This window comes from Pithys albifrons, chromosome Z, assembly GCF_047495875.1.
Source record: "Pithys albifrons albifrons isolate INPA30051 chromosome Z, PitAlb_v1, whole genome shotgun sequence".
In the NCBI taxonomy this organism is placed as follows: Eukaryota; Metazoa; Chordata; class Aves; order Passeriformes; family Thamnophilidae; genus Pithys; species Pithys albifrons.
Genome location: NC_092497.1, coordinates 65,927,907 through 65,943,368, shown reverse-complemented (window position 1 = coordinate 65,943,368; position 15,462 = coordinate 65,927,907). Strand labels below are relative to the sequence as shown.

The 15,462-nt window shown below is 36.3% G+C and overlaps 1 protein-coding gene across 3 annotated transcripts in view; it reads right to left on the bottom strand.

The window, feature by feature from the left end:
* The window catches only part of KDM4C (lysine demethylase 4C), a 259,388-nt gene that overhangs the window by 112,317 nt on the left and 131,609 nt on the right, over positions 1–15,462 (bottom strand). For all 3 annotated transcript variants that reach the window (XM_071580703.1, XM_071580705.1, XM_071580704.1), the window contains 4 exons: positions 14,357–14,550; positions 11,034–11,272; positions 7,838–8,091; positions 6,572–6,683 (listed from right to left, as the gene is read on the bottom strand). In XM_071580703.1, the coding sequence (XP_071436804.1) occupies positions 6,572–6,683; positions 7,838–8,091; positions 11,034–11,272; positions 14,357–14,550 (799 nt within the window). The remainder of the gene's footprint in view (positions 1–6,571; positions 6,684–7,837; positions 8,092–11,033; positions 11,273–14,356; positions 14,551–15,462) is intronic.

Below are 15,462 nucleotides of genomic sequence, written 5' to 3'. Positions count from 1 at the left end.
CTCATTCTGAAATTAAAATGTATCTTTATTGACCATATTGCCAAGTAAATATCAAATAGATATCCAATTCTTATGCTGTTAGAGTGTTTAAGAAATATTGCAAAGTAGAATAACCAGCACACTCTTGTTTTATGACAAAAACCAGTAGCAACTGGGGAATACGTGTTTATGGTTATTTTATATTTATCAGGCAGCAGAAATCTAACCTATGTCAATATACTATTTTAGCACAACTGCCTCTGGGCAAAACACAAGTGAAATTTGAGGAACAAGGTTAACTTGAATGTGTACAGTTAAGATTGTGCTGAAGTTCTTCACTGAATCAAGGCCTCAGGTGGTTACTTATCTTCATAAGCTACGTACAGAAGATGCAAACCAGAAAGACTAGATCACAGGTCCAAATTCATATGACAAACCAATTCCTGAATTGGAATTAGAAATTAATAGCTTCAAGACATAGTTCCTGCACAGATCACTACAACAAATATCCCATAAACACTTCATACACATTGCAATGAAACTTTCTCATTAAAATAGTATATTAGACACAATTCTCAGCCAATAAAAAACATTTAGTAAAACCACTTTTGGTATTAAAATCAAGTCACTTCCAATACTGATGTTCTACAAAGCAACATCAGATTCTGACAAAGAGTAAAAGCAAAAAGCAAAAAGCAAAAATTACTACCAGAATAACTTACTAGGCAACACTCAGCACCAACACCTCAGTGAACTAATCTTTCATAAATGCAATTTACACATTTTTGGTGTTTCTCTTTGGACCATAAATACAGAAACAGACACTCAGCTTCGGAAGATAACCTTACAGAAGAAGTATCTGTCTCCTTGGCAAATGTCACATCCAGTTTGCCTATCAACTCCATAGCCACTCTTGAGAAAGCTACTGAGATGCTGTACTAATGCAGCAGGAAATCCATTTTAATTTTGGCACACTTGACAATGAGAAACTATACATGATTTTCTATACAAGACTGCTGATCTATCTAGTCTTTTAAGAGGAAAAAATACCATATTTTAAAGCTAAGAAAGCCATGCAATTAGAGTTGCAAGGTTCATCCACAGGACAATGACTCTTAATGACCACAACACATACCACTGTCCAGCAAATGAGGCATATATGTTAGAAGAACTAGTTTTATCAACATAATGGCTACTCTTAGATCCTGCAGGTGCCCACTCTGAGGGAGATAAGTGCTGCTTGGTGAAAGCTGTCAAAGGACAAGAGCTGTCATTGGCAATAATCAGTTCTTGACATTTCTGGAGATCAGCTGCTGGTCCACAAGGTTGACAAGCATTCTGGACATTCAGGAAAAGCTTGTACTTGACCTTTCAACACCTCCTTTTCCTAAATACCTACTAAAGATTATACCATACTTTGTAAAATATCTGGGGGGATCTTCAGAACATCACATGCTTCATATGTGTGAAAACTTATTTATTTATTATGGCACTCATATCTTGAAAATTCAGTTTAAAGAAATCAGAAGCCATGTAGGTGTCCTAGTTCAGTAAATGAGAAGCAGTTTATCACTGTGTGGGTTTGACCAAAGTTGTGTATTCTAAACCCTTTGTGCCATTTCCCAAGAACTGTTAACACTGAACCCTTTGCAGCAGCTGCCCAGGGCACACCAGACATCTAAGGATGTGAGCTGGGTGTAAAAGAAGCCTGTGAGATAAGAGCTGTGATAACTCCCCTCCAGGGAGTCGTCAGCACCTCCATACACAGCCTGAGGGATCATGTTTGCTAGTGGGCCATCAATGATTCCAAAATACCCCCTGACTCACAGAGTGAGATCACCCATTGTGTAATTCCCTGCCCTAGGGGAGGTACTGGGCAGTCCTACCTGGACCTGAGGGGATATAATCTTGGGCCTTTTGGGACTTGGGGAACCACTCAGCAGATCCAGAGGAGGACCAGAATCTTGACAGGAGGAGACCACCACCCTCGACCAGACTGCAACCATCATCTGCACCAGCAGGTTTTTCACCTCCTTCACTTTGGACTTGGGGAAACCACATGGTTCTCAGCACAGGGGCCAATGAACACCATTCTGTTTGTGCCCCAGAATGCTGGGTTATAATTCTGGGGTTTGTGGGTTTAAACCATTTTCTCTTTGTGCCATTGCATTTGTTGCAATATTTTTATTAAATTGTAACTCTGACTTATAATCTCTCTTGTGGTGGGTTTGTTTCTCCTGCTGGTTTACCTTTAAACCAGCACAGTGGGTACCAGAGAAAAGGACAGAAAATACACATTTCTAGTGCAATACTGTTGCAAGTGGTAGATAGTGCTGAAGTCTTCACAGCTAGATGGTGATGATGATGTATGAAAAATGCAAATTATGTACTTGATTACCTCATACTCACACAAGAGCAAAGTACTTAAAAGGTACTTCAACAAAATAGTATGAGAGAGAAAGCAGTACTGAAAATTATAATACTAATGCGTTAAATATAAACATGCTTTTATCAATTGGTTAACAAATTCCTATCTACCTCCTATGCAACACCTGGAAAAAAGTTAACATTTCTTTCTGAAATAAGTGAGAATCTTCAAGCAGAATCTCATATTTTAAGTTCTGCAACAAAAGAATTGTAACTGCACCCACAAGTGCAATTTTCCCCTATTTAAGCAGACTTAACCTATTTCTGACACTACTGAACAAGCCTTAAATGATTTGACTGCTAGTATCAAATCAAGCAGATCTCACAGGATGCTAACAGCAAACATGAAAACAGAGGTTTTATTCCATGTCATAGTACTGCTTCCATCCAGAAAGGATGTTTCTTTATCTACAAAGAAAGTAAATCTTACAAAGAAATCAAAATTACTTTGAAATTATGAATAATATTTAAAATGCTAAAAACCATACACAAAGAGACCCTTACTGAATTCAGTCTATACACTATAATTGTATAATACAGGGCAATGGGAAATTTTAGTCAACTTGAATCTAAAAACAGTTTTGAATGTTACATGCTCAAATACTGCTGGAAAGAAATCTCTGGGACCAATAAATGTGCATCCAAAGACAGAATGTTTGTGACTTCTGCTCGATTTGGTTTTCTATTGCTTAAGTGAGCAGAATATGACTGCATTGAGTACAACATAATATTGTTAACATAAGTTAATAAAATGTGTGGAGAATAAGACTAAGATCCATTACTTAAAAATTTTTAGTATGTTGAGTGTGACATACAGCCACACTGTACTGCTGCATTTATTTTCTTAAACTGGCAGCCTGAACTTTTCTGGGATTGACTCCCCAGTCCACAGTATTTCTCAGTGCTCAGTCCTTTAGGCACTAATTTCACAGAAAAATCATAATAAGGGAGAGTCAGAAGTCAGACAAACATAAGGAAAGGCTTCAGGGAGAGTGAAAAAAAATTAACACCACTAGACAACAAATAAAACAATTAATCCAACTACTTTTCATATAGCAATATACACATAAGGCAGCATAGGCAGTCATAAAAAGAAACATAAAACTCCAATGTCCAAGTGATCCTGTGGAAAAAAACCCTAATTTCAGACAAAGGACTTTGTATTAAAAGCGAATTCAGAAAGTCTCTGCTAAGATTTAAGCATGCTGTAGAATATGATAGTATTCTATTTGCAAAATTATAATTCTGAAATGGCTGACAGTGTCAAAGAATGTTGCCTTCATATTATCAACAGACTCTGATCACCTCTTTTCACAGAAACTGCCAAACAGAACTCGTATCTCAAAGACTTCAAATATATTAATTTGAATATAAATTAACTGCATTAGAAATGGCTACAGACTATCCAACTTGTGGAAAGTGATATGAGTTGCAGATGAAATATGAGGCCCCAATTTCTTAGTTTTTCATAGCAGCACTAGCCTGTATCATCTTCCTCCATTTTGTTTACAATTATGATTTTACTGGATACAGACAAATTAAAATATAAGCTAAGGTAACAATATATAAATCCTCCTGGTAAAAGAATAGATGAACTCAGAACTTTACGAAGAGTCTATACTGTCATAGTCTCAACCCGCATCCTTTTTGTTCAAAAACACAGAGAACAAGAACCAAGTAAATATACATGTGGAATTACATTTCTGACAACTCCAGCACATGGAGGAAGCACCTTCACAAAGAGAAACATAGTTGTTAGTCCACTGATACTGATTACTTCCCTGGTACCTGACACAAACAATCCTGAACAAAATCAGAAAAATCTCCTTTGACTGGCACTCTTCTGGCCACATATCTTTAACTTGCAAACCAGCATGTGCCAGGAAAGCTAATAAGGCTTCAGTTTGACAGCTTCCTTCGCTCTCTGATTTGGATGCAAACATTCTGCTCACCCAAAATCTATTGTTTCTCTTCTGGTGTTCTTACAAAAGCCAGTTGATAAACTAGATTACAACAAGAAACAGATGCATGTAAATAATAATAATTCTGGTTCCAGCTAGGAAATAGCAGTAACTACCATGTTCAATAAAACTCTTCATTACTTCCTTCAATCAGTAGCTACCTGAAATGATCCCACAACTCTTTTTTTCCTAAGAAAAATACACCCTTATCTACTAGGAGGGCAATCTTAAAAAGAGGAAAGACGTTAAGGTATACAAATTCTTCTATAGGGATGTTGCTACTCTGACATAAAATTAATACATCAGGAAGTTGGCAAACTACTGAATGAGATGGAAAACATCTCATCTTAGCAGAATCCTTGAAAGACACCTGTCATCACATCATCATCTAGCCAGATTGTATCATATACAATCCATGCTTAAATAGAAATTTTACACTATGATTTAAGTAAAATGTTGAAAAATCATCAGCAGGCAAAAGGAATATAATCTCTAATTAAAAAAAGAGCAATTTCACTGCAACCTACCACATATTTAAATCTTTAATTACTTTACTAGATGAATCTTAATATTAATATCATCCTGTAAATTACCATAACACTTTCTGAAATACACTCCGTCTAGACCTCAGGGTATCCAAACATACTCATATATGATACCGATCGTGGGTCTAAGCTGTGTCTAATTTTCAGAAAGATGCTTAACAGCTAATTGAAGTATCATTCCTGGCAAAACTGCAGCTCAGATAAAAACTGCAAAAGAGAGTATAGCTTTCCAAAACTAGTGAGACAGAAGACACAAATCAATTACTTCAGGGTTGAAACAAGGAGGGAGATGTATTGATCAGGGGCCAGTTGAAATTACAGCACTCAGTTCAACAATGCCTAAATTGGGGATAGAAAGTCTAATAGTCATTAGTTACAAGAACAAGAATCAATTAACAGGCATGCTGTCTCTCTATGAAGTCAGGAAAATTTATCTGTAGCTGTAAGAAACAGCTACTGTTAACAAGCAGCAATAATTGAGAGAGGGAAAATCAAGTACAAAATGCAGGTAAACACTGAAGTATACAGTGATGTTGGAATCAGACCTGCAGTCACAGACATGGTATCAGCTCCAGAGTATCAAAGTGCTGAAGGGTGTGTGAGAACTAATCTCCAGCCCTGCTAACTGAAGAGAATCTGAAGACAGCACCTGAAAATTTTGTGCTTTACAGAACTAAGATGCTAAGGTGATATGAAAAAGGAACTCATTTGTTCTCCATTTTGATAGATAGTTTTGACACACAGTATAAAAAGCTTCACAAGGCATGTTTGATAGAATAAAGTAGCTTTATTCCTCAGTTTTAGGTGGCTATATATGTGATTGCCATGTAAGGCAGATTTTTTTCTCTATTTATTTCAGAGAAGCAAACACCTATCCTGGGTAAATTTCTTAGATTTTGTAGCCTATCTGCAGAAGACAGTGTCTCTCCAAAGTTAAAATAGTCAAGTTTCCAGAAGGACAGGGTAACATGCACATCTGTAAATGGAATTTCCTGGTCACCACTCAAAAAAGGAAGGAGAAGGGGGAAGCTTCCAATTGCTCTGTGACACCAAAACTATGGGGAGATAAATGTTACTTCTTTCCATATGAGACCAAGAAAAAGCTTGGAATTTGAATCATATGTAAAACATTCTTGATAAGCTTTTGATAACATGCAAAAAAACTACAGCTTTCTTTTCTTGAATCAGAAGTATAGTATCTTAAGGCACTGATGGCTTAGAGATGTCCCAAATGTCCAATGTCTATCAAGCAGGAGACAAAGAAAAGGTAGCTTTAAAGCAGTACACAGGACAATGACTTACATCCAAGATTCATATTCAAAGGATTCTTAAAACACTTTCATCTATGCTAACATAATGGAAATCTCGTTCTTAAACATGACTGCTGTGTGTTTTAATACAGGATATTTGAATAGCGAATATACTTTTTAAAAAGTTATCTCTTATTTTTTAGAGCTTTTTGCAAAGACAGATCCAATTGTTTTAGAAGAATTTGAGTGAAAACCGGCAAAACAGACGTGACATGTCTGTGGATTCAAATGTTTACATATCTCATACAGAAAAAAAATTATTTCATCTTGTTTGTTTATGCAAATGCCTATATATATGGTCTAACGTAGACAGAAAATTATCCGAGAAACTAGTACATAGCACGCTCACCTTCATCACTAGTTGCTTGCTGTTTAACCAAAGTTATGGGAGATCTAGCTGGCGGCTTATTTAGTGGATGACGCCAACTCTTAGATATTTTCTTTCTTGCAATTTCCTCTGACTAAAAAGGAAAAAACAAAACTAGTGTGTAGTTCTGCAAAGTTAATTATGATGAACAAAAACATTGTTCTGTAAACAAGCACAGATGTCAAAGTCTGGAAATACTATCGTGGCACCTGAAGGATCTTCAGTGCACTAGTACTACATTTGTCTTTAATTCAGAATACATATTTAAATTTAAAATGTCCAGTCCTCATCAAACACAAATCATTTCAGGTATAAGTTACTGCAGCCCTTCTCAACTTACAGAGCACAAATCCTATTTTGCTCAGGTGATATCAGAGAGGAAGATCACCCCAAATAATTCTTCACACTAGAATTGCAATACATTCACTGGCTGTGCCTATTAAAATAAGGCAGAAGGCCTCTGACTTCATTTGGGAAAGACTCTAAAATTCCAAAAGATTCTGGAAAAAAAAATCTGAAGTTCAGATAAGAAATTAAAAGTCATTATTGTATGTGAGTAATGTGTTGATTTGGTACAAGAAGGAGGCCTCCCTCAAACACCCCATGCACATTCAGTTTAAAGTTATTCAAGCTTCAAGAACTAAGGTCAATTCTACAAACTCTTGAACTGCAACTTGCACAACTCCACATTTGAGTGCCAGCAGGGGAATCCCAAATTAAACCAGTTACTGATGGCATCTGAAGGTAAAACCAGCCATACATTTTTAAGTGCCTCAATGAGAAAACATTTTTTAAAACCTACTACTTAAAACCTGAAAACAGATATTCCTTTTAATAACAGGATCTTGTCGTTCAAGTGTTTCCTGCACACATTTTAAGCCATTTCCAAAATCCCAGAATAGTAAGTAACTGAAGTTCACAGCCTTGCTCATATTGGCAGGACTGAATATGGGAATAGTTTGAGAATAGTTGTTGACACTTCAGATTCACAGATAAGTGAAAATACTAGACATCTAAAGTAACAGGGAAAACTATGTTAATAAGCAAGATCCAGAAACACTCTGCTTTTGGATCAAAATTCCCACTCTGCCTGAGTACTTCAAAATATCTTCAAATTATCCTCTGATTAAAATCACAGATATTCTTAAGAGCTTTAATAGGGATATCAGGTATCATTCAAATGTTTCTCATTCATATTTCATTAAATCAAGAATATATTATTATTATAATGTAATTTGCTTCACATACACTAGATATTTCCATGCCATCTTCTTCTTTCTTTTGTACAATGGGCACTTCTCCATGTTCCAAACTATTTCCGCAGCTTTCTACATTGCTGGTATCATCCTCTGTCAAGACACTTTCTTCTTTATCTGGATTTTCTGTTTCAGAAGTTTGTCCCTCTGCTTTATGGTATGGTATGGATGAAGCACATTGATTCCGAGGCTTCAAACTCTCTTCTTTTTCACAGCTATCAGAGGCAGGCTTGCTGGCCACAGAACCTTGAAGAGTAAAGAAAGAATAACTGGAATCAATCCTGTCCTCCTTCCATTTTTATTTTCTCTATTACAGGAACAGTACTCAAAATTGAATGTGAAGTGATGCTTCCTGTACATCAAGAACATGATTTGTTAATAAATCCCATTTTACATCATCACATTGAATTTCACAGCAATCTAAGTTATTCTAATTCAAAGCATGGTTCCTTCTTTAGAAATCATACAGAAAAGCATTTGGTAGAAGGGCATACACAAATGTGCAATAAAAGTTTTATCAAAGAATAAATGAATTGTAAATGGTTTGATCTGGAGTATGAAATGTAGCTTTAATCATTTAATCAGTATTTTGCATTTGAATTACAACAGGTCTTCATGTCATTCAAAATAATCAATATTCATGGAGTTTCTTTATTTTGACAACCCATATGCACTTTGACCCTTTTGAAGAAAATTATAAAAGTCTGGTATATTGAACTTTATACCCTGCATTTTATACCTATTATGCCTGCTTTAAAATTAGAATAAGCAAAGGTTAATGGTCTATAATTATGAAGACATGTTTCAAATAGATACCAAGAATATTTTGAAAACAACAGCACTGGTCTAAAAATGAAAATCAATTAGCATAATTTTATTTTGCTTCAAGTTATCATAATTTTATATCCCAGTGATGCTGAAAAGTGAAATTGTGTGAATTTTACTTTACAAAAATTCTTCATCTACTGATACTTGCATTGGAAAGACAGAACAATGGGCTAGAAAGGTCACTAAAAAAACATGTTCCTGGAAAATCCTGCAGCATACACTGCAGTGAACTGTGAATCAACCACACATCCAAGATATTAACAAAAATAATTTCTCTAAAGTCCCTTTCAGTTCCTTCTTTGCAATGGTTATTTGAACTTGTTTTTCTGAAAAATTTCTTTTTGAGGTCAAATGAATATCAAATTTACTCACACAAAGGCAATACCGAAATGTAATTTCTGAGAACGAACAGTACTGCCCCAACTGAGTATAATGGACACACTAGCCAGAGATATTGCAGAACAAACTGCCTTCTTCAACAGGAGTACTGGAGTTGCAACCATCATACCTAAAAATATACTGTTTCCTGAAAAGGTCCAGGCAACACCTTTTAATAGGATGTCCTAGTTCAGCCGCTGGGACCAGATTATCACTGTGTGGGTGTGACCAAAGCTGTGTATTCTAAACCCTCTCTAGGTCATTTCTCATGAACTGTTAACAATGGACCATTTGCAGCAGCTGCACAGGGCACACCCAACTCCTCAGGCTATAAACTGGGTGTGAAGGAAACCTCTGAGATAAAAGCTGTGATAACTCCCCTCCAGGAGGTCGTTAGCACCTCCACACCCATCCTAAGGAGTCATGTCTGCTAATGGGTCATCAATGATGCCAAAATACCCCCTGACTCACAGAGTGAGATCACTCATTGTGGAACTCCTCACCCTGGGGGAGGGACTGGGCATTCCCACCTGGACCTGAGGGTATGTAATCTTGGGTGTTTGAAGACCTCTGGGACCATTCACCAGATGCAGAGGAGGACCAGAACCTTGACAGGACTGTGGCCACCACTTTCAACCAGACTGCGACCTTCATCCACACTAACAGGTTTTTTCCCTTCCTTTTACTTTGGACTCAGAGGAACCATGTGGGTCTCAGCACAGGGGCTAACAAACCCCATTCTGTTTATGCCCCAGGGTACTAGGTATTACTTCTCGGTTTTGTGGGGCGAAACCAATTTCTGTTTGTATCACTGCATTCATTGTAGTATTTTTATTAATTTTTAACTCCGATTTATAATCTCTTTTGTGTTGGATTCACTTCTGCCCTTTTACCTTTAAAACAGCACATAGGACAAAGGACAGAGGGCAGCTCTCCAGTCTTTTCTGCTTTTTCTTCCCTTGTCAATAAACGCAGAACAGCTGCCAACTAAATACTACTTTCTCTGTGGTTATGAATATTCCAAACATTTTTTAAAAGCTGGGGGAAGCTGTAAAACCACAGCACTTTTTTAAAAAAAGACTTAGAACAGACCTGGAAAGGCTTTGATAGAGCAACAAATAATTTGTATACAGGAATTTCTAAGTCGCCATATTGCAATACTTTGTTATCTTCATGTTAATCAATCATAGTGATTACTACCTCCAAATAAGCATTCACATAACCATTAACAATTAATATTCAGAATAATGGAAATAGTCTATATGCAATTTGCAAGTAAAGTTTTAGTAGCAATATAAAACAAAATGGGACTGCTCACAAACTTAGAATTAAAATTGAAGTTTGCCTTTATGAACAAGAATGCAGGGATACATCTGAACTACAATGAAATGTGAAATGGAATAAATCATGTCCCGAACAGACTGAGTATATCAGTATTAAAAAAGTTGTGGGGGAAAAGAAACAATCTTTGGCTTTGCAAGACCTTTATAACTTGCATTGTCAGACAGTTCAACAGGAAGTGACAAGAAATCTGGAGTCTCAAAACAGAGCGTTTCTATGCACAGGTAAAGACCACTTTACTAGGCAGGTTCATCATTTAAATACATGTAGCGTACTAGCAAGCATATATGTTCTATACTGTTTGAATAGCATTAAGACATTCTGTATCATTTCCATATAGAAGCATTTTGCTGTAACACATATGAGTCCACTAAAGAAATAAGATTTACAAAACCTCGTTCTTTTTACTACTTTACAAACGCTTCAGTAACACATTTTAGGTGATTTTACTCTCAGCTCAGAATACTGATTTTGGTATTTTCTCATTTTTACTGAGTATCAATCCTCTCTGCACAACATTATACAGATATATTTTAGTATACTACACTAGGATAATACTATGATTTAACATCCACTAATTTGGGGTATTAAAGTCAACAGCCTACAACTTACATGTGAAATGTAATCAATCCATATCTCACCTGCAACCTTGACATGATCCAATAAATGTTGATCCAGCTGCATTCTACTACTGTTTTCTTCTTCCCCCGAAGGCACTTCTATGTTTATCACTCTCCCTTTTTTTTCAGATTCTTCACTGACCTTGAAGCCAGCAGTTGCTGCTTCAGTCACGATGATTTCTGCATCAGCTACCATAGCAGATACTCTCTTGTCCTCTGGGGGTTTAAGCTTTTTAGATCGAGATCTGAGGTGCTGGAAGCTGTTACAGAAGATACTGCTGTCAGAGTTGAAAGTCTGTCTTGGATAAGATAAAACATCTACCAATATATATGTCCCTTTCACCTGCTTAAAGTGTTAAAAAACAGACAATTTTTCACCTTTTTGTGTTGAGATAGTGTTACAATTTATTAAGTGATAGATTAACAATTGATTGAATTTAACCTTCTAATCTTTTATCAGCATTCCACAGCAAAGTTGTTAAACTCTGAAAGTAAAACAGTCTTTAAGTATTTATTACTTAACTAGCATCCAAACTAGCTTTTTAATAATTCATTCTTTTGAACCTGAAAAAGAACTACTCTTGCAAAACTAATGAAAACAAAACACTCTGTAGCATTGGAATCAGTTGATATTTGATATTTCCAAATCTCAGTGCTAATAAAACACTACTCTGAATATGTCTGTAAAATCAGATCTGTTTGGAAGTTTTTAAGATGCATTTTAACACAAACAACAAGTACCTGAAAAATGTAAAAATTATGATCACCAAATATTTTGAAAGGCAGCATCATCATCTAATATATCTCATAATACTGTGTTAGACAAAATAGATTTTCAGCCTAAGTTGCTGCACCCTCAGAAGCAGAAGTGAAAGCTTAGAGCAGAAGAAATGGCAAACCCATCAGAAAGTTACGTGCTCAGGATAAATGTAACAAGAGATTAGTTTAGTTTCAAATTCAACTATGTGACACAGGAGGAGATTTTAATGTGCTCCATTACACAGCAGGTTTCAAAGCTCATAACAGATTAGTGATAAAAGCCCAACCATCACAGGTGAATTAGGAGTTTTACAAAGGTCTTGCATCTTAGACTACGTATCTCCAGAAAAACATTTTGTTACCCCTTATATTTTATTCTATGTCCACCAATGTATATCTTTCAACACTGTCTCTGAAATATTAATTTACAGAAAATTTGCCAAAGTATGGACAACCATCAGTTCATGTTGTAATATAACAGAAAGTATCATTATTATTTACATGCAATCATTAGATGTGCACAGTAGCAAAGTATGTCAGCCATAAATGCGAGAGCAAAGCTCTTCGTGTCCCTATATTAATGAAGATTCTCATAGATGGTATTTTTATTTTCATTCTGCTGGAACTTGTATTATTCCCATAATCAAAATGATGACAATTTCAATTGACGTATTACCCTAGAAATGAAGCTGAATAAATATTTTATCCTCTGCAATGCACACTGTTACCATGCCTGAGCAAAAGCTAATTCAAGATTTAAACAGCACTGGACTTGTGTTTATTAGCTTAGCTAAGTGCATAAATCAGGCCACGTGTTCTTATTTCAACACAATTATTTGAAAGTCTTGGTTTTCAGTAAAAACTGGCTACCCGTAAGGGTACTACCAAATAAATCACTGCTGGTCCAAGTGGGAATTCACATTTCCACTGTACAATACATACAGGGAAACCTACAACAGGGCAAAATGATGTTTAGCTAAACAACCAAATTACTCTTTATGTGAGTTCAAGTTAGTATTATACACATACTCACAAACTGGCTGTACTGCTGCTTCACTGGTTGCCTTGAAAAAGTGATTCTACCTCACAAACTACTCTTACCCAGCTATAATGTTTCACCACTGTGGCAGCTGCTCCTTTTCTTTACAGGTTGTCTTTCCTACACTTTTCCTCAAAAAAGACAAATGGCAAAGAAAAAGAGGAGATTTGGCTTAAGACCAAGTTAAAAATGTAACTATACTGTAAAATTAATTGAAGGGGGAAAAAGGTCTTAAGAAATTCAGTATTACCTTCAAGACAGAAAACTGCACTATGCAGTTGATACAACAAAACTGCCCACTGTTAGCTAGAAATTAAGTAGATCTTTATTAGATAATGAAGAATAAAATCTGTAAAAATCCTGTTAAGACAGGAAAGCACAAGTGTACAAAAAATGTTTGTGTAATGAAAACAAAAAACATAAAGCATACCAAGAAAATAGTTATGAAACTGCTATAATATGTGAAAGCTTTTACAGCTTCAGTGACAAGCTGAGAAACCTTATTCTTCTAATTTTCTCAGTGGTGTCGTTTCCAACAACTCGGGCCTTTCTTATGCCAAATTATGATCTGTCTTTGACCTGTGGTAGACACAGAAAGGTCTTGGCTGCACTACTGTGAGAGTGTGATAAATAGTCATATTTCCTTGAAGTTAGATGGCAGGAAGAGCTAAGACTTTTACGAGAGACTTCAAACAGCCGGTGGGATACTGCCACAGCTTTATGATAAATTATTCCCATTTAATCTTTATTTCTGCTCCTAAGAGACTTCTCCCTTCTCTTTTGGTTGTAGGAGTCACTAGAAACAATGACAACCATTCACACCTTGGAAACTTTAATGCAATAATCTTTACTAAAGAAAGATACTAAATGCAACACAGGAATGCTTTTAATGCTCAGCATAATCATTAACTTCAGCTATACACATAAAGTCAAATTAATACGTTAAGTTGAATTAATTTTCCACAGTTACAAAAGACTTTCTTGTCCCCAAGTTCCTCCTAATACAGCAGAGAAATAATGTTCCTCTAAAGTACTGAATTCAAAGAAAACATGTGTCATGGTTTAAGCCCAGAAAAAAGTTAAACCCCATGCAGCTGCTCCCCTCCCCTCACCCTCTACAGTGAGAGAGAAAATACAGAGATTACGGGTTGAGATAACAATTTACTGGAAACTGAAATAACAGCAACAACACTAACAACAACAGTGTATAAAAGAAAGTGATTACATGTAAAATACTCGGGAAGGTCAACCAACCCTAACCTGGTGCCACAGCAGCTTTCTGAGCACTATTGTCCCCAGGCCCTCTGCATGCACCCCATCCCCTCCTTTCTCAGAAGTGAGAATCCCTTACCTGTGCCCCAGGGCAGTGGGTGGTATAGAATAAAAATCTAGGCACAGCTACCCAGCTCCAAGCATCACTCCCTCAGGCTACCACGAGAAAATTAACTCTGTTCTGGCCAAAACTAAGAAAGTGGCCAAAAGAATACAAAAAGAAATTGAGATCATATCAAAGACAATTAAATAGAGGATAAAGCAACATAAATACCTCTTGGGAAACTTCTGTACTTTTCTTCTTCTCTGTAGCCAAGTCTTTACTTCAGGAGTTGATTCAGGAGTTGGTTTCGTATGATCAATGGTGTATAAATCCTTGCCTTGTTTCCACAGCTGGTACCTGTCTGGTTGAAACTTCCTCACAAAGACATCCATGGATATTGACACCATGTCTCTCCTACAAGTGCACTGCAAGAGAAGACATGATTTGTAAGTGACACATAATGGAATATGCCACAGTTTGCAGTTTAAAAAGTGCAGAACAAAAATCCCAAACGTGAAAATCAATTCTACTTTAATAAAAATTTTCCTTTTTCCCTCAATTACAGGTGGAAAGAATTAATCAAGAGAAGATACTATTTGAACAAATGTGTCACACTAGGATTCCACAAAGGTACTTACTTATGAACATTCCATTGTTTCATTAACACCCACAGGTTACAACCAAAAAGGAACAACATTTCTTTCTGCTCTGTTAGCTGGTTTTGATAATTTTAAGCAAACTACCATGTTGAATTCAGAGATTGCATGTATCCTACATGATATCACAATTTTTTTTTAAATAACTCATGCAGTGTCCATTTGACCAAAAGGTCTTTACAGGCATACACGGTCCCAGCACCGAACTCTTCAAAACAAATCCATACAATTACCATATCAAGCAATAGTTTTCCCCATCTTTTTCTAGAAAGAGTGAAAAAGAAGTAAGAAAGAAAAGCATTATGCCTGAGGTCTAGAAGGGTGTTCTATAACCACGTAATCTGTTTTGCACTGCAGACCCTAAAATACTTTGCTCATCAACTTTACTCTAGTCCCTGAGTTTAGTTCCCCAAAGAATTTTTATATGGTTCTTCTTTTCAAATTATGCAGGTGAGTAGAATATGTTAGATCTATTCAAATAAAATCTCAGTGGTCATGAAAATGCGAAGGAGCCTTCACTTGAAACACTGTAGATGCTTGTCTTGGTTTGAGCTAGCAAACTGCCAACTCCCCAAAGAACAGAGAGAAAAACCTTTTTCCGCCCACCAAAGAAAAGAAGAAGAAGGAGGGAAAACCCCTTCAAACTACGTTTATGCTACCACCACATGTATTTTTACAGAA